The following is a 25,012-nucleotide window of genomic DNA, read 5'->3' on the forward strand; positions in this document are numbered from 1 at the left end:
ATCCCCATTTTCCAGTTTATGCATTAATCTATTTCACACATTCTATACCAGACTTAAACAATATCATACAACCTGTTTTGATTCTATTAAAGGGACGTTACTGCTTAGAACAGGCTAGTTCCTGTAAGCAAATCTTTGAATTACATCCAAAATCTGCTTTTCTCTGTGATCCTAACACCCTATGCCACAAGCATGGTCAACTGTGGAAAGGCTGAAAGGGTTGAAGGCTCCTTCCAAGCCCACTTTCCAAAGTTCCTCCATCCTAGAACCAGCTCTGGTGCTTGCTGGGCCTCTAAGAGAGCTGCTTTAACTCACCAATGCTGCAAAAGCCTGCCTCCATGTACCTCCCATCTTGATTTTTTGGATCCCACACCCCACCCCGGGAATGCTTCTTGTTCCTCACTAAGAAAAATATAGTGGCCTGTGCAACTCCTCAGCAGATGTTCCACAAAGCAAGAAAGGCCAGTAAAGGGATAGAGATGGGACTGGTCACTAATCGATGGCAGCAAGCTATCTGGTTGTTTATCTTCATGTCCTGGGAAGTTTCTATCAGGACATTTCTACAGGTAACAAAGCGAAGTTCTGATGTATTTTCAAGGATGTTCTAAACTTTCCTTTCTGAAGCTAGAAGAAAAACATGCAAGCTTCCCATCCTTCAGGACTGGAATTAATCTCCTAAAGGTTTTATTCTCTTCATAAAGTAAGTTTGTAGGAAGATGCTTTTAATTTTTAAAAGTTTCAAACTTGCGTGTCCCTTGTTCTATTTCTTGCCTTCTGACAAGTTTTCAATTTCTTCTTTGAAAGAGAAAGGATTTTTTTCAGAAGATAAAAGTTTAAAAACAATTAATAATAATTTTTGCACAGCAGTTACCACTCAACATCTTGCCTCCAAAAGGCTCCCAGAATGACCTCCTAAACAGGTTGAATGCTGCTTATTTTTGGTTGCTATGGGTTAGCTAAAGGATACAGCTAATTAGGGTACCTGACTAAGAATGCTAGCTGCTGAAATCAGGAAGCAGATAATAAAAACTGTCCAATTGACACAAACATTATTAAGCCACACTTTCCTATAGCTGTGATTCTAGGGCAATCATTTCTGTGATTCAGGGACCACCTTTTAAGTTCATATACTGTTAACTGCTCATTAATCCATTTCTGATGATTACCGTCAGACCTTGAAAAATAAGTAGGTAACACTTCTGATGCCCTAAAACTCAAGGATGGCAATTTTGAAGGTTGAAAAGCTGCCAAAGAAACAGTTATACCTCTTGCAAAGCAGGGTCAGGGCAGCATAGCAAGAACGTAGTGTCGCACAACCTAATGCACCAAAACTTTGTCCAGTTTTGCAACTATTGAAAAATTGCATATCAAATCAGAGTCTGCAGTTTTCATAGACTTCATGCATAGGTTGACCTTGGCTAGTCGCCAGGCACCCACCAAGCTGCTCCATCACCCACCCCCACCCCCCGCCTCAGCAAGGCAGGAGGAGAAAATAAGATTAAAAAGTTCGTGGGTCAAGACAAGGACAGGGAGATCACTCAGCAATTAGTCATGGGCAAAACAGATTGACTTGGGGAAATGAATTTAATTTACTGTCAATTAATAAGAGAGCAGGGTAATGAGAAATAAGAACAAACCTAGAAACACCTTCCCCTCACCCCTCCCTTCTTCCCAGGCTCAACTTCACTCCCGATTTCTCTACCTCCTCCCCCTGCGCAGCACTAGGGGTCAGGAAACAGGCATTGCAGTCAGTTCATTACATGGGATCTCTGCCGCTCTTTCCTCCTCACGCTCTTCCCCTGCTCACCCTTGGTGCGACAGATCTCCATGACCTTCTCCAATATAGGGTCCTTCCTACAAGCTGTAGTTCTTCAAGTACTGCTCCAGCACGGGTCTTTTCCATAGGGTCACCAGTCCTTCAGGAACAGACTGCTCCAGCATGGGTCCCCCCTGGGGTCACAGGTCCTGCCAGCAAACCTGCTCTGGCATGGGCTCCTCTCCACAGCCAACAGCTCCTGCCAGAAGCCTGCTCCAGCCTCCTTCAGGGCACATCCACCTGCTGTAGTGTAGGGTCCTCCATGGGCTGCAGGGGGGATATCTGCTCTACTGTGGGCCTCCATGGACTGCTGGGGACAACCTGCATCATACCGCCATGGTCCTTCACCATGGCCTGCAGGGGAATCTCCTCTGCTCTGGCACCTGGTGCACTTCCTGCCTCCTCCTACACTGACCTTGGTGTCTGCAGGGGATTTTCTCTCACATATTACTCTTCTCTCTTAGATGCTGTTGTGCAGCGTTGGTTTTTTTTTTGTGGTTTTTTTTTTTTTTTTTTTTTTTTTTTTACCTTTTCTTACCAACATCACCAATGGGCTCAGCTTTGGCTGGTGGCAGGCCCCTCTTGGCAGCCAGCAAAACTGACTGTGTGACATGGGGGCAAGCTTCTGGCATCTTCTCACAGAAACCACCCCTGTAGCCCCCCCGCTACCCAATGCGCTTCACCATGTATTTTTGTTTCAGCAGGGAAGGAAAGAATGTTCATAACCACTGCCAGGAGCGATGACACCTTCTCCATGGAATTTGTCTTTGCTGCCTGTGCTGGTTGTGGCTGGGACAGAGTTAATTTTCCTCGCAGCAGCTACTATGGGGCTATGTTTTGGATCTGTGCTGGGAACAGCGTTGATAACGCAGAGATGTTTTCATTACTGCTGAGGGTGCCTGCACAGAGCCGAGGGCTGTTCTGCCTCTCACCCCACCCGCAGCGAGCAGGCTGGGGGGCACAAGGGGCTGGGAGGGGCACGGCTGGGACAGCTGCCCCCAGCAGACCCATGCATAGGGTCTGTTGCATAGGACACCATGCTCAGCACAAAGCTGGGGGGGATGTCTGGAGTGTACAAGAAGAAAAACGGGTAGGAGAAACCATTTAAATTGGTAGAATTCATTTTAACCAAGCAACGCATTGCGGGGGTGGAGCAGAATGGAACACTCAAGCTTTAATATTTCTACTCAGATTCAGAAAATATGTCCCCTGTGATAACATTCTATAGTTCATTAGTCTGGAGAGCAAGTAAAAATAGTGCTAATTGTTTCATTCCCCATGCTTTAGTATCTATTTTTATGTAAAGCAACAACAGAGTTCAAAGATGCAGGAAAAATTATTCAGGACAGTGCTGCCAAGAGAGTGTTCTTCTGTGTTGGGCTGAAACAATACTGTTTTTTTGCAATGAGCTGATTGAAGGAAATAAAGCCTCTTCAAACATCTTTTCAAAACCAACTGGTTTTCTGTCATTAGCTAGTTTTTTGCCAATTTGGCTCCCTAAAACAGTTCACAAGCAGTAGCACTAGAGAGACTAGAAATACTTTTTTTCCCCAGCAGCAGCAGCTAATAAAATCTGCTGCTACGCAGTAACAAACTACACCCCTTACCAAAAGCAACCTTTACAACACTACCTGTGAGCATTTCACAGGGTCACGTCACAATTTTAACACCACATTACAAGCAAAGTTCTGTTATGAAAACCAGTAAAAACCAGTTACACCAGAAGACGTTTACTCACCACATTCTGATGGCTGCAAAAGTATTATCACCAAAAGAAAAGTCAGCAATAAGAGATCACAGTAATAATATTTTCATTACAGGATCAGAGAACTTAAAATTACGAGGGTTGACATCACTATATTTGATGTTCCCTTCTCCTGGAATATATTATTTTAAAGTTACTTTATGACTAGAATTATTTACATTTAGCTCTTTAGGCAATAAGTACAGTAAAAGAACATTAGCACTTCACTCACAAAAAATTAACACAAGAGATATAAATTATTATTTTTATTCTGTTTCAGTTATTAAGATCCCCTACTTCACAAAAAAACGGTCAAAACTGCAACGGTCTAAAACAAGTGTTTGACCAGTTACAAAATGCTAAGTGACCACTTACTCCACAGCGATGTTAGTTAATTCTGCCTCCTTTATTTGCCCCCATTTCCCTTCAGGCTATCAATAGCTAACAGAAACACTTATATTCACGATGATACATACAGCTGTATTCAACAGTGAAAGGATCAACTACAGCACCTTGGCAGAGCTGGGCATACATCAGAACAGGCAATGCCCCTCAAAGCCAAGTATAACTCCCATGCCTGTGATCAAATGTCAGCCGTGCGTTTATCTGCAACAGGAATATTTTCCATTCCAACATTGTATTACACAAGATGACACCCGGGTGGTGACGAAGGACACCCAACAGAATCTCCCTTTACGGAAGCTCTATCTCACATGCCTAAGAGAGTTCTTTGAAAGAATCCACAAGCAGACGGATAATGGAAACCTAATTTATACAGTTTGCCAAGATCTCCAAAAGACATCTGATTAAGTCCTTCTCTGAACATACTCAGGGCAACAGAGCAGCCATAGAATAAGAGAGAAGATAGAAGATAAGCCAGAGGTAAATAACCGAGTAAGAAAATAGAAAACAAATATGGTCTACTCTCAGAGATGGTCACTGAAGTTGTGCTGGGACACATGCCGTTCCACACATTAATAAAAAACAGTAACAAAAATAAAAAAACATGAGGTGCCAGAGATGTGACAGTGAAACCATTTCAAGTTACTTAGGATAGTCAAGGTACAGGCTGACTGTGGAGAGGTGCAGATCTCCAAGACTAAATGACTGTTAAACCAACAGGCAAAATCTGATGCAGAAATTTAAGAGTAGATATATGCATACGTGAAGGAATGCAATCCTAAACCAGTTGGGCTCCAACTGATTGTTACCTCTCATGAATGAGATAGTCTCATTGTGATTGTTTCATAAAAACACTAGTTCAATAATCACTTTTCAAACCACAGTCTGAACATTGGGAATGAAATGAGGGAAAAGTCCATGTTAGACAAAGGTGTGGAGAGGAAAAATAAAAAAAAAAAAAATATATCACTGCTTGTTCACAACTTGATTAACATGCACAGTTCTGGAACATCCCCCATTTCAAAATGAACAGAAGTGAGAAAAAGTTCAGAGGAAGACAGAAAGCAGAACAATTAAGTATGGAATAGCTTCCATGCAAAGAATGATCAAATAAAAAGTCTTCAGTTTGGAAAAGTGATAATAGTGTTAAGATGGGACAAGGTTAATAATCTTGAGTGATCTGGAGAGGGACCTGACAAGTATTAACGTGATTTGATGCCCTTAATCTGATGACTGGATCAGAAAACAAACAAGAGGTAACTTGCCTTTAAGCAGCAGATCTTACTGCCACAGTTTCTCAAGTGCCAAAAACATATGTTAATTCCCGACTACATAGACAACGTAAGAAAAATTCACTGACTGTGTTTAGAATACAAACATTTAGAACACACTCTAAACTCACCAAAAAATGAGAAACAAATCCAGTTTCATTGAAGAATCATCTTTTTCTGGCCCACAAGTTGTTAAAGCCTGGAAGAACGTGTGGAAAACAGTATCATATTTGCCAACTCATGCTTGCATGCATATCCCTAGACCTGAACCTTTAGCTGGCTAAGCAGATGAGCAAGGCAGAGAGGGATAACTAACCTGGGGAGAGATTAAAGAAGAAAAAAGTGAAGACATCAGTTTGCATTTTTTCAGGATACAGAAAACTGGACAAACTGCAATGGGATGAAGGGAAACATGTAAAACCATATTTTTCTGTACAGATGAAGTTCTGAACTACAGACTGGTTCTATGTTTGAGCAGAAGCCAACAGAGTATACTGGATATCTCAGTGAGATTAGCTTGTCTTCCCTCTGTTGCATATACACCTGCCTCAACCATTTTCTGGTTTTCCAGGAATTAGCATTTTACAGGAATTCACAGCATTCATGCTACTTTAGTTACGTGATGACTTCTTGGTAGATGACCAGGTTAATCACTGATATGCTTTGTATTTGAGGGTCTTCAATTTAAGAGTTTGCAGGAGTTAGTTCTCTTACTGGTTTCTAAAACAGACACTGCTGTGGCTAGGTAAATAATACTATGAGATTCTAAAAATACTAGTTATGCTTTGAAACAGCTGACATGCAGACCTGCTAATGAAAGACAGATTTGATTAACTTTACAAAGCTTTGCCAGTTATCCAATAGTCATTACTGACACATGAGAAGAAAACAAACAAAAAACTGAACACAAATTAAAGCCAGAATTTCTCACAAAAGTTCATCCATTATCGCCTACCACCTGTTTCCTTCTCCTCTTCAGCCAGTTACTACTTCCTGAATACCCTTCCCTGGGAGTGTGTTTTAAACACATGAAAAGACACAGGTACATATGGTTCTGCACAGGCACATATGCCTTCTGATATTTTGTGCATATTTGAGTCAGCAGGCTCCAACACTCAATGACATGGTTCAGTCCAAGCATAACACTCTACCTCCCTACTATTCCAAAGTACTACTCTGGCCAGTGCTATAATCAGCCAAAGAGCCACTCACCCATGTCTTCCCCTCCTTCACACATGTGAGGGTGTCACATAATCATCTGAAATTCTATAGACTTCTATTTTTTTGGTTATGAAGAAGTGAAGAGCATAGAGTAAGAACATCCCAATTTACTCCATTATCACATAGGTAAGTATCAGATAAGAACATGTGAAAGGGGATAAATGCATGGAATGGTAAGATACCAGAGCTACTTTACTGGTGATCTAATGGTTAAACAACATACACAACCTGCTGTGTTTTTTTGTTGTTGGGTTTTGGTTGGTTTAGGTTTTTGGTTGGTTGGCTTTGTAGATTTTTTTTTTTTAAAAAAACAAGGTACTAGTGCAGTCAAATGAATTCCAGAACTACCTGGGTTTTAAGCCAGACAATTCAATCAAAACTGACAAAATTCTAGATTCCTGAACAACTGGAACAGAATTGTACACTGAGCTATACAGGCAAAGGATGAGCCAAAGGGGATGTTCCCATTCTCCTTCCTTTTTATCTCCACCTCTGCTCTCAGCCTTACCTGCCTCCCACCTTGACACAAGTCCAGCCATTCACAGACTTTCTGCAGTGCTCGCTCACCTCAACTCCCGAACAGGGGAAGCATGTTTTTCCCTCTGCAGTTTAGTTTTCTGCCAGTTTAGCACGTTGAACCAGCCCAGCAAAGTGTCTGATGAGCACCAAGGTCAAATGCAGGAAAAAGGAAGGGCACCCTGGGAAGGAAGTGGTTTACTCCCTTGCGTTTTCCTTAAGGCTGGAGCAAGGAGAAAGGCAAATACTCCTTCTCCAAGCAGCAGGCTTTCAGATGAGCTTAACTGCAACTGGTTTTAGCTATACTAATATTTTAGGATCCTTTACAGTTTTCAGAAGAATGAGTCAAGGAGAATTATTTGATTACACAGCATTACCTTCAATTTTATGTATTACAGGTTTACATACCACAAACATCCATATAATACCCAAGGCAACATTCAGTATGTCCTAAACCTCTGCATCTGAGTATAGCATTTAATCTCGTAATGAAGGCAGAGCTCTCTGACTGTATCTTGTCTACAAGTTGATGCCTTCTCTCTTCCAGATCTTCCTCTCTACTCCCTGTTTTACAGGCACATTAACAGGAAGTCATACATAAATACATCCATTCACATGATACAGATCCAGAACAGGAGATAATTCAAATATATTGTACAAATGTAACTGCTAGTCCACACAAATTCTACTTGACTGCATGAATAATTTTTTTTCTTTCTTTATTTAACCACCACTCTAAAGGTTAGAGATAAGCCACTATAAGAGTGCCAGTACCACTCTTACCCTCACTCTCCCAAGATTTCCAAACGCTTGATATACACACAGGTTCTAACAACTCCTGTCTAACTACGCCTGTATTTTGAGATGTCATCTGAGCAAACACCGCAATCCACGCCTTTCTGACCAGCTCTTCTAACATGAGGGTGGCTGCCCAAACAGATTCACACTGCGCTGCAGTCATCCATCCAGCACAGGAAACCAACTGTTGCCACAGTTTATACTATTTTATTTAGTTTGAAAGAAAAAAGTGGCAGCTATTAGGACACTTGCTCACTGCTTGAGTACGCCAAAGGAAATGCAACTACACAGTGTATATATCTTTCATAGGTAGGTAGGGGTCTGGGGGGAGAAAACAACCTGACTTTGTCAGCTTGCTGCTTTACTGGACCATCTTCCCAAGGAGTCTTTACGCAAAATGAAGTTATAATAACGTAAATATATTGTTCGTCAAACACCCGTTTTCATCTCTTTACATTCGCACCCTACATCACATGGTATTACCCTTACTTATCTGTGATCTATACCACAAAAAGAAGCCATCATTACAAGGAGTCGCGTTTTGCAAAATCCCATTTTCCCCTGCGATCACCTAAGAAACACCCCAAACCCCTGGGAGCGCCGCCTGTAACAGCGCCCGACCCGCCGCGCAGGACGCGCCCGCCGCCGCGGAAGCCCCGCCCCCTGCCCCGCCCCCGCTGCCGGCGGGGAGAGCGCGGGGGCTGCTGAGCTCAAGCCGCCGCTTCCCGGGAGCGCCCCGGCACCGCGGCCCCCGCCGCTCCCGCCCCCCAGCGGGCGGGCAGAGCCCGGCACCCCGCTGCAGGGGGCTCCTCCAGCCAGGCCCCCACCCAGCTCCACCGCGGGCTCCGCTCTGGCCCCCCGGCGGCCCCAGGGGCGAGGCCTGGCAGGAGGCGCGGCTCCCAGCGCTCCGACAGGTACCGAGCGCCCACCCCGCCCGGAGCACGGCCGCCGGTGCGAGAGCACAGGGACCCGGGGCAGTCCGCGCCGCCCTCCCGCCTCTCTAGTGAGCGCCAGCGGGACGGGGCTTCTAAACAGCGCTTAACGGCTGGACCTGACGAACTCGGAAGTCTTTCCCGACCTGCGCGGGCAGCGGCACCGACCGGGCCGGCTCGCTCCGGCAGGCGGGAGGTGGCCGGGCCGCCCCACGCCGCCCTCGGGCTGCCTCGCTCCGCCGCCCGCGAGCACTTCCTCCTCTGGGCCAGCGGCGAGCGCTTGTGGAAACAAAGAGAAACCAGCTCCCGGCCACCGCGGGCGCCAGACCTTCGCCCTCTTCCCCAGCGCACTTCTCCACTTGGGCAGGTGGCGCCGGCACCGCCCGCCGCAGGGAAGCGGCGCGGTCCCCCCCGGAGGCTGCGGGGGCCCACCGGCGGCCGGCCGGCCTGCCCCGCTCCCCCGCGCAACGAGCGCCGGCGCTGCCCTCGGGCGCTGCCCCCCAGCACTTCCCCGCCTCGCTCACCGGAGCCCCGGTCCCTCTCGTCTTCCTCCTCCTCCTCCTCCTCCTGCCGCTGCCCATCCCGCTCCGCCGGCCCCCGCTCCTCGCCCTGCGCCTCTACCGGCACCACGGTGAAGCTGGTCGGCATGGCGCAGCCGGCCCCGGGACCCGCTGGCGCCTCCTCCCCGGGCAGCAGGCAGGGTACGGCGGGCGCTGCCGCCTGCCTCACGTGAGAGCCATTTCCTCACGCAGCGGGGGGCGGCGGCCGGCACCGAGCCCCCGCCCGCCCCCGCCCCTCGCCGCCTGACTGACGGCGCTGCCGCTGCTCCGGGGGGAGGCGGGGGCCGGGTCGCGGCGGGGCCCCCTCGGGGCCGAGGAGGAAGGGGACGGGGGTGCTGCGGGGAGCTCGTGTTTACATACACGCAACTTGCCCGCTCGGAGCCGCGGCGAGTGGGCGGGAGGGTTCGCGCTGCCGCGCAGGGGAGCGGCGGGCTCCGGCGGGGAGAAGCCTCGGCCGCGGGTCAGGCTGCCGCGGGGCGGGCAGCCCGGGGCGGGGGGCGAGGGGGCCCGAGCCGCCCGGGGCCGTGCTGTCGGCTTCCAGCTGCGGCCGTGGGGCACAGAAAATGCCTCTCCTCTCAAGCCGTGCCTTGTAGGTAGGCTGGCAGCACCGGGCGGCTGCGCCGGGGGTCCCAGCCGACAGCCTGCCAAAGGCAACCAGAGCGGGCTGCGGGGCCCTGACCCCCGGCCCTGAGGCGATGGCAGCGGGCGGAAGGCCCGAGCAGGAGCTGTGTGGGTCGCTTTTCGGACAGGTGGCGGAGAAGGCCCGCCTGCGCCTTGGGACCGCCGGGAGATGCTGACGGTTCCCAGAAATCGGCTCTCCGAGGCGGCAGCCGTGTGCGGCGGGCACCGCTGGAGGCCCGGGGTCAGTGTCTGGGCTCTGACCCAAAGTGAGGCAGAACCAGTGAACCGGTGATGGGCACTGGATCGAATCAAGTATTAATGGTGTAGCACTAGTGATGAGCTGTAGCTCTTGGCTACCTTAGACTTACTTCCCAGAGGAGGCTGCAACAGCTCCGCTCCAGGAGTAGAGAAAACACACTTGGAAGCCGAGGGCCTTTTCCTTGTTTCCTGCTGTTCTGCCTTCCCAGCAAAGTGCTAGAATAGAGCAGAAAGACTCTATGCATGTCAGTCTTTGCCTGTGCGTTTCAAAGGGGGCTCTGGTGGATTTGTGGGTCCCATACCTCGGTGGGATGGCACATGTCTGTGGCCTTCAGAGGGGGCGGGGAAAGTGATTCTGGCCATCAAAGGTGGCAGTGAAGTGGCAGATGAGGTGGGAGGGCAGCAAGAAATGGAGAGGCACAGAGGCATGGTAACACTTTGCTATCTGGTATGAGCTTCCAGTTCCACTCACGTTCAAACCGTGGTGTAACTACAGTAATGAGAACAGTGGCTGCATGAAAAAGGAGTGTCTGTGTCAGGGATGTGTCTCTTCATCCTCCCCCTGCCTTTTTCCAAGCTTAAGAAAGCAACTGCAGTGGCATCTTTGCTAGTGATAGCAGAGTTCTAATATGTTAATGATGTTACCTGCACACACAAGGATGTTTTGGGGCACTTTTAATGTTAAAGCTCACTTTGTCATGGTGCAGACTATTATTAAAATTAATGGTACTGAGGGACTAGATACAATGATAAATTAGAATAGTAAAAGTAATTGTAAACCTTATACAAAAAATAACAATTCACTCTTCAAAACAAGGACTGAACAGCATGCGATGTATAAGGTATGGGATCACGTGTGAGCATTGAGAAGAAAATTTTAAAAGCTGATCATTTTTTAAGTGCCATTGATCTGGTGCTCTGCAAAGTCTATTGAAAGAAACCCATGTATGATAAAGCTGAAAAGTGTATCATACTGCACACACAAAAGGTTGAAGTGGGGAGAAATTAGGACTACAGCCTTCAATTTTCCTTCAACCTGATAAAAATTTTTTGTCTAAAACAGCAAAGAGCCAAAGAGAGAGAAGCTTTGGACCAAACAACTTTTGAGCGAACAGAGACAGCACTTCCTCTTCCAGCTGTTCTATTTCCTCTGACATAACCCTGGAGACCCATGTGATGAAAAATGGGTGCAGTTCTGTGAAGCGAGGATGATAAGTTCGTATGGGGTTGTGGGTTGTCCCCCATGACAGAGATTCCCTGTAATCTGAGAGCTCTGATTTGTGAGCCTCTTAAAAGTTTTTGCACAGTGAGGACTTGGGACTGGGAAAAGTAACTCACTTCTTACGTTGATTTATTGTCATTGCCTTTCAAATAGCATGAGATAAGTAGTGCTGTGATACATGCCAGGTTTAACAACAGACTACTCTAATGGTACCCTTTCAGGGATAAGAAATAAAAAAGAGGAAAAGTAGAATAAGATTAGGACATTATATAGATCTGTGTCTAAAAAGCACGATGCTGGAATCATAACGTTACATAAGTGTTTTGCAGAAAAAAAAAAAAGAAGCTTTAAGTCTTTGATGCTTACTGAAAGCAGAGAGCTCTGGACCATCACCATCTTTCTGTTTGGCAAGATAGGAACACAGGAGGTACAGGACCAATACAACCAGATAGATCCAGATGGGCCTTTAGAAGGCATTCCTTCTGTAAACAAAAATGGGTTTTGGGGGAGAACATTCTACTGAACACTCACCCCCAACTCCCCCCTCCTCCCCCCAAAAAAACCCCCGCAGGAAAACCATGTGATATGAAAGTGTAATGAAGCTAGTTTACAAACTTGTATTGCCTTTGATGTTATTGAGGTATTAGAAATAAATCACTAGAAATAAATAAAAAAATACAGTTACTGTCACAGGAAAAAAAGTAGAATCAGAAATGGCAAAGAAGGAGAGAAAAATGCTTAATACATCCAGATCACAGTCTATGCGACCGACAATAAAAATCTTACTGAAATTACACATTCTCAAGTCACCAGGACTAATGGAGTTTATGTACATGAACTGAAAATAAGTTAGCCAGTGACTTCTTGGACTCAGGGATGTTAAATTGTTAGATATCCTGGAAAAACTGGGAAAATTGCAAAAGGGTGATTGATTGTCATTATTGAGTCATCTATACCTAAGAGGAAAAAAGAGTGACTCAGGAAAGTTAGGCTAACTGGCTTAATGATAATTTTGTTTTAAGGAAAGATGATTGTGATACATAAATTTTGGGGGACAAGATAATGTGTCTGAACAGTTAAAGTTGTTCTGTTGTTACAGCCCACATGAAAATAGCCAAGGCATTTGATTTGGTACCAGATGAAATTTCGTTGGAAATTTCTGTGGAATTAACTCCATATACCTTCCATGTATTTCAACACTGCTTCCTGACAGATCTCAAGGTGTTAGCAGAGGCAGAATGATAACGAAATTTAATTTAGATTTTCTGGTAAAGTCTGTGGGTGACAATGATTGCAATAATAAGTAATGGGGGGAAATGTCTGTAATCTGAATCGAACAGACAAAGGGATTATAATGCAGCCATAAATACATCTGAGTATCAGGACTGCAGGAAGTGAACATTTATCTTGGGAAACAATAACTCCAAAAAGGATATAGCGTAACCCACATTGACTGTGACACCTTTCTTGTCTGACCTTTGCCAGACCTTCCTGACTCTTCGAATATTTCTGTCTTGTACTGTGACCAAAATGCGAGCCAGCTACACAGTGCTTTTTATTTCTAGTGTACAAACAAGTGTTTCCCGAAGTCCCATACACCATGCCGAGTGGTACTGTTCTACGACTTAGTCTGTTGACTACTTGTCTCTCCTTAAGAGGGGCAATCACAACCTGCTATCACCTGATTCCTTAGTCTGTTATCACTGTCATCTAGAACACAGTTCAGGTTAGCACATGGCAATGGACTCCAACTTTGTGAGAGCCAGAGAGTTTCTGTTGCCTAAGTGCTCATGCCTAGGGTATTTCTGCAGAGATGCTGCAGTAGCTGTTCATAATCTGTGGTGATCACTAAGACACACCTACAGCAAAATGTCAGATTTTGTGTCTGTCTTGCGTTCAGAGCACCTGGAAATGGAAGCTGTGAAAACCTGATGAAAGTAGTCATTGCCAACATAGTCAATGCAAGCAGTGAACCGGCACTTTTTAGGCAGGATCAACAAGACCACAGTGGTGTAATCACAGTTTTCTGTGGAAATGGAATACCCAGCAGCAGCTCCAGAAATCCTGTGTGACGTCTCTGTTATGAAAGAAGTTGGCTATACTCTTCCAGGGTCTTCCAGAGCATGCTGATAGAAGAGCAGATGCTGGTATGATTCCGAAATGTGGCATCTTGGCCAGCTGGCTGATTTCTCATTCTTTCCAAATAACAAAATCATAAAGAACATTCTGGGGGATTCTTTCCTGGAATGATTTAGGAAGCTGTATCCACCACAGCATGAAGCATGTTAGGATATCATCACAAAAAAATGGGTATGTATAATTATTGAACAGTATTTGAAAAACTAGTGGAAAGTATTTTCACTTATAAAAAGCTCAGAACACAACTGGATTCAACGACTATTCCCCTATTCAGAAGGTATATGAATCTTAGCTGAACAAATTAGCTGGGGAAAGTAGGGGTGTCACATGCTTGCTGAGTAATGATATGCCAGAGCATGTGCTGATACCACAGCACAGGTTTCTGACAAGACTGCTTTGTAATCCTTTACTGAGTCTCTTTGCATTAAATGTGCATACATAGCTTGATTTTACTTGAGTTTTTAGCAGAGCAAAGCCGTTGGCTCATGGGCAGGCTTTGTATGACATAATTTTATCTTTCAGTAAACTCCTGTGGCTTCTGTAATAAGCACAAAACTCAACATTTGATAAAGCCTTCCATGGCTAAGCTTTGTAGAAATCCTCAGACAGAGTTGGGCTGCTTTATCCTGCCATTGGTTTACATGGTGATAGTTTACGGTGTTTTGTAGTCCATGAAGCTGGGTAGACTCCTAAGGTGCTATGATAGACAGCGGGATTTCTCAGATTTCTGGCTTCAGTGTACTGTATGAAAACCTGCATAGTCTGTTTTGTTGAAGAGATGAGATGGATAAACAGCAGATTGAAAAGGTGTGTGTGTACCTGCCTTAGTCAGTGCATTGTTTTTCACATGGACCTTTCTGACACTGGAGCCTGGGATAGGGATTCTGCTTTTTTAGACAGTAACTGAGAATGCTCAACAGAGAAAGTTTCCAAAGTGCAAGACATAGCAGGCAGACAAGGAGAAGCCATTAGCTGAGAAACTCCCCAAAAGATAAGGGGATCTGATTACCCCAAGGACTAGTACCAATAATTGATGATTAGAAGTTATGGAAGAAATAGATGCAAAGAAACCACGTGATGTGCTTTAACTCCAGGAATGCCGTTTAAAGTTGCTGAATTGTCCAGCAAGATTGTTGAAAAGGCCACACTAGGCAGATTTCTTTTCAAACTTCAGGTTAATTTGTTCCAACCAGCAGAGCTGAAATTCATATATTTGGAGAGTGATCTTACTCTAGCTTAGTATCCTCACATATGAAGAAACCTAGCAAAGAAGGCTGTTGGTTGCATCCTTCTCCATCCTTAGTGCTATCTAAAACTGCCAGGACCCTGAGTGCATTAATAGGCCTTAATTGCACTGACCAGCCTCACCTGAGACACTTCTACCTGCACAACCTCTGCCCCTGGGGCTGAATGGCTCCATGTAATTTCATGCCTGGGCCTTCTGTCTTGATTTTATCTATGGCATAGGTGTCCTTGTCCCCAGATCCATCACAGCTGTGCTTCACCGTGGACTTTGTTGACCCAGAGCCTGGCCTGCTTGTCTCACTTGGATACTGTGGAACTAGTCCCTGGCTGGTGAAGCTCCTGCCCTGCTAGCCTTGTTGCCATGCTTGGCTTCTCTCCCAGGGGGAGATTATGGTCTTGACTGCTCCTTAATGCTTGTCTGGGTGAGGCTCCAAGTAACTTGATCTGCCCTTGAAGTTTGTTCTTAGCATAAGAGGCTGCACTAAATGACTACCAGAGGTACTTTGCAAACTACTTTCTGATTCCATACAAATGCAACCACTAGCCCACATTAACTAGGCACAAGAGAAACAAAACAGAAAAGTAGAAGGGAACTAAAAACTTGGTATGTTATCTGTTGCGTTCAGGATCTACATCTGCTCTCTCCTTTCTACTTTTGCCTTTCCTTGTCAGTATTGCATGGTGTGGGAACATCGTGAGACCTAGCTCCTGTGGTTTTGCCATGCCATATCGGAAGCAGTAAAGGAAGATTAATTCAACAGGTCCCATCTTTTCTGGTCATAAAACAGAATGAGAGCCATCTGCTGCTATGAAAAAGGCCAAGCCTGTGTTATGGCACATGTAACAGCACTACTGTCTTAGAGCTCTAGGAGCTCTAATTTCTGTTCATCCTTGTTGCAGTTCAATATCACTTGCAGAATTAACTTACCCATCCTTTCCCTCTGTGTGCTTTTTTTAACAATATGGCACAGAACAAACACAGTGTCTCCTCAGCCTGTCTCGCTGCACTTTTCATACTATTGTTCGTAATTCTGTTTATTCTCTAGGTACCTTTTCTTCTTAAGAGAAGCTAATGCATGCAGTGCACCTTGAAATTTTTAATCTGCTACAACTCTGTAAGGTTGTTAACAGTTGTTGACTCACGCTCACTTTGCATGGCTCAGTGGGTTGGACATTGATGCCTGCTTGGACAGTTAAACTCCTATAACCATTAATGTGCAAGGGTGTAATTTGTTGGTTTTGTTTGGTTTTTGTTTAATTTCAGGAATGAAAGGCACAAAGCTATAGTTTTGTGTCTTTTAGCATGTTTAGCATGCCATTTGACATGTTTGCAGGCAGTTACAGATAGAGTGGTTTTGAGACAATGCCAGCATTCCTAATGGAAAGTTGGTTTGCTTTGGCATCTGCATTAAATATTGATCCATCCACGTAGGAGTTGTTCTTTCCGAAGACAGCAGTTCAAATCATTATAGCCCAAGGCTGATTTTGTTGCTTGTCCACCTGATGCAGTGTTTCACATATACCTTGAGCTGAGAGATTGTGCCAAAACTGCAGAGATGCAACCTTAGAATATGCATAGTATTTTTCTGACTGCACATCATGGGCCAGCTGGAGCTAGTTTTGTTAGTTACAGAAGTGGTGAAATAAATTATTTTCACTGACTAAAAAAACTGCAGTGCAAATCTCTCTGCAGGATGAAGGTAGGAATACCAACATGTTTCTTAGTGTACTATTTGCTAGCATACCTTTCACATGCACTTGCTCCTCATTGTTATTGATAAACCACTGCATGGGAGAGTGAAAACTGGGCTCATCGTGGAAGTATTCAAAGCAATTGTGCCTCTTAAACTCATCCCCTGCCAAAATGAACAGCTTCTCCGCCGTCTCGACGGCATCTGCTAGCAGACACAGTGATACTAACTTGCAACATTAGCATTGCAGGTTAATCATTGCCAAAGTTTAAATGAATTGTGAAACAAGTTTCATAATGCCCAATAAGTGAGCAGAACACTGAAGCACATTAGAAAAATATGAAGAGTTTAAAGAGCAATACCTGGTCAAATGAATGGCAGATAGAAACACTGAGATAATAAAATGGAAGTTAATACTAACTTTGTTCAGTACTACTTCGCTTTAACTGTGTTTTATTATTCTGCTGGCCTAGGGTACTTGACAGAAAAAAAAACCCGCATAATTCAACTGCATTGCTTTTCTTCTGAAGGGAAACTGTACTTAATGGTGAAAATCCCTTCTGCCCCTCATCACTGTCTGTTCCCTGATACACACTCCTTTGGAAGAGTGAGTTGTTGAATCTCCTCAGTTGAATCCCCTCAGGCAAGAAATGTTTAGAATCCACTTGGAGGAGTACTCTAAATAACAGGTTATTATGCTAAAAGTAGGCACTTCTCCTTCTGTTTTTAATTAACTAACTTTTAACTGTTATACACCATATTCTTCAATATGTCTGCTGGATGAGGACCCTCAGAGGACATGGGCAAAATCAGGTGTTTCTTTGCTTTATCTGAATTGCAGTGAATCTGTGCAGACAGGCTGATTCTTTATGTGTGAAGTTGAAAATCAAATACTGATTGAATCAGACAAGTCACTTACCTTGTTAGTAGGGAAGTATGTCTTCTCTGTTGCCATCTTGGACACAGGCACCTGAATTCCTCCCATGTATTTGTGTTGTATTAAATGCCAAGGAACATGGCCTTAATGTAGTTCATTATTGTTTATAACTGGCTCTTTAAAAGATTGAAGCATTTGTTGGAATCAGCTGGTGGCAATTTTCATTCTCCCTCCGTAAATTATGTCAATTTACTTTTTTTTAAAAAAATAATGTCAGGGATTCTTCTTAGTTGAACATTACTTGGTCTTGTAACTTGTCCATTGCTATCAGCTGAGAATATTTCACCTACATATAGGCTTCACAGGCATGGTTAGGAGTGACACAGTAAATCTATCCATTTCACATCTTCTGTAGATTATAATGACTAGATGATTTTAAAAAATACAAAATTGCTTCCAAAATGCTGAATTTAAAATGCCCAGACATTAGTTACAGTTTATCTTTCTTCCTTTTAATTTTCTTATGCTTCTCTGCTAACATCTGTGATAAAGTCAAGTTGAAAACACACACAAACATAATTGTGTATATATATATATATATATATATATATATATGCTTATAAGGAGATTCTGCTAAGTTCATCGTTTTGTGTTCCAACTAGAGGCAGAGTTTCCTGGCATTTTTCCTCAGTTGCCATCTTTCTTTCCATTATTGGAGGGTTGTAAAACAAAGGTGGAAACAGAAGTTCCCTGAACGGTAGTAACAAACTGCACAGTTATTTCTCAGTGAAGAGAGCAAACACCTTTTATGTACCAGGAAAGCTAGCCAACTTAATGAGCTTGCAAACTGATAGAAAACAGCTGCTCCAGATGATGCCTTTCTGTAACCTATTGCAATGGCCACAATTACAGTTTAAAATTTGATTATTGACTAAAATTATAATACATCTTGTCATGCTGAAATACTGATGAACATAATTTTATTCCTTCTGTATATTGTGCTCAACTAAATACATATAAAAACTCATACCTGTATTAGATTTACTGTTTTTTAAAAATCATAATTTTCACAGTAGTTGAGAATGTGTAGTCTCTGTGGATCATTTTTTTTTTTTTTTTAATCATGACTCAGTGTCCCCATATCATCCAGTGGAATACAATTGGACAGTGGCTATCAGAATAGCCTGAGGAAGTAAAACATGATTAAACAATGCCTTTCCAGCCAAGAAGCAAATGGAATTTTTTACCCAGGTTTGAAGCTGGGAGGCAACTGGTGCTGAAATGACATCTTTTGGTGGCCAAAGAGCTTGGAAGCAAGAGCCAGGTTTTAGAAGAGATTTTGGGTTTTTTTCCCCAAATTTAATTGTAATTCAGTGACAAACACAGCCATGGTGGATTCCAGGAAAACAGGCTAGGTTGTGCCTTCTATATGGACTTTGATCACACTTATCTAGAGACTGTGTGCTGCAAGCTAACTGACTAAGAGATGCTCATTGCCTTTAGAAAAGCTGTCTACATCTCTGCTACAGCCTGTTCTCACAGCTTTTCTTCAGAGATAAGCTCTCAGCATCAGCCAGTTTTGCCTTACAGGAACAAATGCCTACGCTGTAATGCAAAGGCAAGTCCTGATCTAAGTTGCACCGTCATTTGGGACATTACACCTTGAACTGTTTCCTCAATGGAAGTTCAGGAAACTGTATGAAAGGGCTGAGTGCTGCGCAAAGCCTTGTAACTCTTCATGAAATATCACCTTGTTTGCAGCCAAGAAGGTGGCTTCAGCCAAGGACATGATGTTCAACTTTGAACTTTCCAGTTTTTCACTTTTTTTAAGTTTTGAACTTTTACAGCATAAACAGAAGGGCATTGTTTTCCCTAGCTAGGCAGCTCACATGGCAGTGGTTTTCTGAAGTCAGACTAAGCCATGGATACGGAGCGTCTAGTCCCTTAGCACATACCACCGGGGAGTTCTAGGTGATTAGTCCTCAAGTGGGAACTACAATACTAGTGGTTTCACTTTTTTTTTTTTTTTTTTTTAAATGTAGCTATGTAGAAAGCAACGATTATTCTGGCTCGTCATTTTCTGCTTACACAGGGGTTAGAAGTGCTCTCCACCTTCTTCTCTGTTCCTAGAAGTCTGCTACAATGAAACTAATGAACAAAATAATTTTTGTGTCCTTACTTGGTGGTGATATCTTAACAATAATTGGTCTTGAAAGGAAAAATGTTTAGTTCTCTGTCAGTTACTGGGTTTAGTCTGAAAGTCTTAGCAAATCTGGATTCCCAGAAGAGATTTTCAGAACTGACACTGATAGAAAAGATAGATGATACTGCCATATTGATACATCTGAGCTGCTGAGGTACATTATCATTGCTTTCAGCAATGACACATTGGGGGCAACTTTTAAAATTTTTTAATGGAATAAATCAATGAATGTTAATAGAAGGAGTAGGACGGTGAAGAAAAGAAAGAATAAAAGTATTACACTTTTTGTTTAAAATATCACTTAAGATTTGTAAGGAATATGGAACTGGAAATAAATCAGCCAAAGCTGAAATATAACTGAAATCGACTGTAATTTAATGAACAAAATTATGAGAAAGTCATATATGCTGCCCGCCAACTTGCTCTTAGAAACAAGATTCAACTAAGACCAGTGTGCAAAACGGACAATGCTAGCAAAGGATTTAAGCAGTAAGAAGAAAGTAGTCTACTAGCAGTAAAAGGAAGCCCAAACAATGGTCAGTACAGAAAGTTAAGTATTCGATACTTGTGTATTTCATCTTTTATTTGAAATGAAAGTGTCTGCTAATGCCTACCAAAATTAAACACCTATGACAACTATGGCCAGAATTAGGAAAGAACAATATAACAGAATACTTGTATCAACTGAATATTTTTGAATCCACAGCACCAAATGAAATTATCCTTATTGTAATAGGTAACTATATAAAACAATCTTAAAGCTATTAGTGGACACCCATATTTTTTGCATCTGTTAAGACTGGGACCGTACAATCACCACCCAGACAGCCTTGCATTGTCTCTCCCATTCCTGAGTATCTTTCTTCATCCTGTCCAATGTCTCTCTTTCCAGTAAACCCAGATGTTACGAAGCTGCCATTTCTTGTGCAATTCTATTGTCCTTATCTTTTGAGAAAACTGACATCAGCAGTCATTCTGTCACCAAGGCAAAGGGGTTTCTTTTGGAATTCATTCACTACTTTCCATCAGCAGGCAGGGGCTCAGCCATCCCCAGGGCAGCAGGGCTCCATCATGCTAACAGTTACTTGGGAAGGCAAATTCCATCACTCTGAATATCCCCCCTTTCTCTTTCTCCCCCCAGCTTTTATTGCTGAGCACCACATCATATGGTATGGGATATCCCTTTGGTCAGCTGGGGTCAGCTGTTCTGCCTGTATCCTCTCCCAGCCTTGTGTGCACCCCCATCCTATTCACCGTTGGAACAGTCTGAGAAGCAGAAAAGGCCTTGACTGTGTAAGCACCCTTCAGCAATAACCAAAACATTCCTGTGTTATCAACGCTGTTTTCATCAGAAAACATGATCATCAGAAATGTGGTCTGCTTCCTGTTGCACCGTAAAGCACACATTCGTTTGCCAGGATTGGCAAAAAAATAAGTCATTAAAAAGTAAAGGCATTCCAATGGGTAGAATGAGTAATGAGTGAAATTTCTGAGGTGAGCACAGTAATTTAGAGGAAGCACTACATGAAGTTGTGGTGTGACTAAAACTAAGTTTTTGATGTGGCAATAATGGTGTGTGGCAGAAGACAAAGCAGTATTGCACTAGGAATTCAAAATGCAGGAATTGATGCCTGTATATTTAAACAAGTGCAGAAGAGACTCACAAAAGTGTTTGATCCAGGAAAAAAAAATTAGACTATTTTCTATTAATAAGAGCATGAGATGACTAGATTATATTATGGGACTAGTTTTGCAGGTAGATAGTGTAGGGTACTAAAGAGCAATTAATCTAATAGAAAATCTCTGACTGAATGCCAGAAACAGATAAGGAGCTATTGGCTCAATCTTGGAGGAAATAAAGGGCTTCTGAAGAACAGTGGTCTGGATAAAATCTGGGAACTTCCTCTGAAAGCTTTTACTTCATGGATTTAAAAATCTGTGCAGCCATCCCTGTTACTACTAGTTTTCTTTGAATTCATCAGCCATTTTTGCACATAACAAGAAGCTGTCATCTTGATTTATGCTTCCATCTACCTAGTGATTATTTTTTTTTGTTTCTCTAATAGTTTCTTTACAAATTATTTTAAAATGTGTGGAACCAGATTCATTTTATGTAAACTGGAGGGATGCAGGCAGAGTAAAGCGAATGGGACTTCAGATTATTACTATTTTTTTCATCTAATATATATGTCCAAAGAGCTATCTCAGTCAGGTGTTCCTGGTGGAGATACAGTCTATACTGGCAAAAGAATACTTTGGCTGGCCAATTTCTTAGGACAGCACTCTAAACAGAACAAGTCATACTTGCAGCATATACTTTCTTTTAGCTGGTTATACCTTTATGTAGGCATGTGGTGGAGGGAATCACATCTCTGAGAAAACGGTCTCAATATTTAAAGGTATAGATGATGTAGTTAGAACTTCAATGTTAAAATACTAGAATTCTGTAGAGGTGTACAGTGTTCTTGTAAAGAGCACTTTCCACCATTTCAGCTCATCAGTCTGTCACAAAACATTTATCTGGAGACAGTGAATGTCTTAACCCACTCCCACTCTAGAGATTCTGTTGCCTGTAAGAACACATTTTTTCTTTTGATATTAAGGGCTTAAATATATAAAATTACTGTTACTGTAGGATTTATTACCTGATATAGATATATATATATATGTATATAGTTTATAAAGTGTGTTTATATACACCCTAATATATTAATCTAGTTATAATTCCTGTAGAATTAGAACAAGGAGACTTGAATACCTCCTTAGCCAGAGTTGATTGTTCATCCTGTCAAAGCCATGGAAACAGGCAGCAGCAAGTCACAGCAGAGAAAGGAGTCAGAAACTGCTCAATTAGCTCAGCAACTGCTGCAAGATCCTCCTTTAAACACCGACTTTGTGAAGAAGACCTGTCCTCACAATTGGACAAGAGAAAAATGGAACGTTCCACCTAGAATGAAACGCCCATGAGAAAGATGACATAGGAAGAGACTGGGAGGAACCAGTTGCCATAATTGTATACAATGTGTTTGGGCTTGAATGGACAGAAGGGGATGACTCTGTGTCTAGTTGAGAGAATGGGAAACCTGGGAAAGCCAGCGTTGCATCAAGGGTGGAGCCTTGATCTGAGTGAGGGCAGGGAAGAGAGGGACAAGTTGCAGCTGTGACTATCACGTGGTCCCTCCAGAGTTCAGTGGAGATTTGACCTTTCAGTGTCATTTGACCCTTAGTCACAGCTCAAGCTCTGGAACTTGTTTCTTTATATGACTCCTTCACAGGGCTGAGTTTTGATCAAAACCAAACAGTAGAGGCGGTCCATAGAGTACAGCTGCAACCAGGGTGGCCCACTGCATGGCCCATGGCAACTCAAACCAGACATACACCTCTCTCTTTGTATGTAGTCTGCCAAGCCAGCCCTGTACCATCTTTGCTGCTTCTATTTAACTTTCCAACAGCCAAAACCCTACTCCTTTACCAGGTTATACAAGGCTAATTTCATTGGAACATGCCAGCTTCACCAAATGTATTCTTGACCTTAACTGAAAAAATTGTATCTCTGCCTATGTTGGTTTGGTTTGGTTTAGTTTATTTTGGTTTGTCGCCTCTGGCTGGGCTTTATCCACGACTGCCCCATGTCTGACCTCATTCTAGCTGCTGGCGCAAATTATTCCACTGCCATCTTCTTCCCTCCTGAACCACAGAACTGCATACACCTTTCCCATTCTTCCTTACTGTTTGCTATGTGACGCTGTTGCAAGACCACTGTATTTTACATTTTCCACAGATTGTTCAGTTGATGCAGTATTAGCAGTAATAACAGCAATCTAAGAGGGTGGTCACCGTAAGCTTAAAAGCATAGGGGAACACCAACAAGTTAGAACATGCAGGGGCGCCATGCTGCAGTCATAGAAGGCCACCAAGAAATCCTCAAGCAAGCCCTGTCCCATGCAAAGGGGCTAATCCCGTGAGCCTGACCAACAGACCCGTGCACCTTGACCCAAGCTGCCAGGATGAGCGTGGCAGTTCCTGGGGCAGAATTTGGGCTTTGCACTGTGCTGCAAGATACAGGCAACACTGCACACTAAAATGGAAAAACAGAACAAAAAAACCCAACTTTGGGTGAATGTGTAGGTCGTGACCATAAGCATGGGCAATTTGGTGCTGGCTAAGAGGCCTGCAGGCCTCTTAGCAGACAAGTTGGGGGTGGGGGTGGGCAACATCCTACTACGGTTTTAGTGCTAACTCCATGGCAAAAATGTCATTTGGAACAAAATATTCCTGTTTTCTGCATACAGTTTATGTCATCAGAAGCATAGCCCTTCCCTGCTTCTGTATATTCCAAGATAGGCATGAAGCACAGGTGCTTGTTTAGTTTACAGATCTATCCATAGCGCATTGCACTCTTCCAGCCTTTACATTGCTGACGCTTTCCATGCAAGCTTTGTGTTTCTCACAAAAAATCATAGCCAAATCAATGTTTGTTAATAGCCAGGGCCTTGTGCTTCTGCAGACATTCCCAGACCTGCACATCAGTCTGCAGCTGGGGCACCTTCATCTCACATCCATATTAACCGCACAGCTGTGTGGACAAACGGAGCTGGCAAAGTGTACAGTTATGGATGTGATCACACCACAAGTGACAAATACAGCAGCGAAGTTCCTTGCCCTGAGTAGCTTTCTGACAACCTTAACACTGTGGTAAGTTTGATCATGTGAAAAGAGGAAGGAATTCTTGGGATATCTATGCTGATCATTTGACTTAAAACCACCTCAACACTTTTTCCTCTCAGATAGAAGATATGTAACATGCAGCAGGTCTTCAGGCAAGGTGATCTCACACTGTATGACCTTCCCGTGCACAGACCACCCCAGCTGACAAGGCAGCTCTTTTGCACCAATTAACAATTGTCCATCTGCCAGATCCCACACCACTCTTAAGTCCTGTGAGACTCCCAGCACAACAGTTTATTGTTACCATTATTTAGATCAACTAAATAGCACCACTTTTTATCTATGATTTTAGAATGGCAGATAGACTGTAGGGTTCTGTGTCATATGCTCCAAACTGCTTTTATAGTAACGATAGGCAAGAGGAAAGTCTGATCAAACCCACAGCTCTCATTTAGTCTGTAGGAGAGTACTGGTACAGTCTAAAATTCTCTCTGCTTTCATATTGCTTAAATTAATAGCGGCAGAATATAAAGGGTCTGACAGCTTCAAGATGGAGCTGAGCATAATCCCCAGGTTCAAACAGTCGGCATGAGTGGTTAAAGCAAACATTTCATGCAGTTCTTGTGGCGATACGTCTACATATTGCCTAGCTCCAACCGCCTGGATGTGCCATTACCATTGCTGTACATCTTGCATGGATGCCTCCCACTCTACCTCCTCTGCTACATTTGGCTGTAGAGGTAACACAGCACTTTCAAATGCCCCCTCAGAACTTCGGTGCACTATCAGTGGCCCCTCCTGGTAGACACCCTCATTGTGAACTTGTTC

The 25,012-nt window shown here is 43.6% G+C and overlaps 1 protein-coding gene across 5 annotated transcripts in view; it reads right to left on the reverse strand.

Annotated features, from left to right (window-relative positions):
* LOC101913733 (solute carrier family 12 member 7-like) overlaps window positions 1-9,445 on the reverse strand; it is a 77,532-nt gene extending 68,087 nt beyond the window's left edge. For 2 of the 5 annotated variants that reach the window (XM_055804047.1, XM_055804048.1), the window contains exon 1: window positions 9,225-9,445. In XM_055804047.1, the coding sequence (XP_055660022.1) occupies window positions 9,225-9,348 (124 nt within the window). In that variant the 5' untranslated portion in view covers window positions 9,349-9,445. Of the gene's footprint in view, window positions 1-5,364; window positions 5,516-9,224 lie in introns of those variants that run through there. The other 3 variants (XM_055804045.1, XM_055804043.1, XM_055804046.1) reach the window with 2 other exon arrangements.
* Between the last annotated feature and the right edge of the window lie 15,567 nt (window positions 9,446-25,012).

This window comes from Falco peregrinus, chromosome 5 (assembly GCF_023634155.1).
Source record: "Falco peregrinus isolate bFalPer1 chromosome 5, bFalPer1.pri, whole genome shotgun sequence".
Lineage (NCBI taxonomy): Eukaryota > Metazoa > Chordata > Aves > Falconiformes > Falconidae > Falco > Falco peregrinus.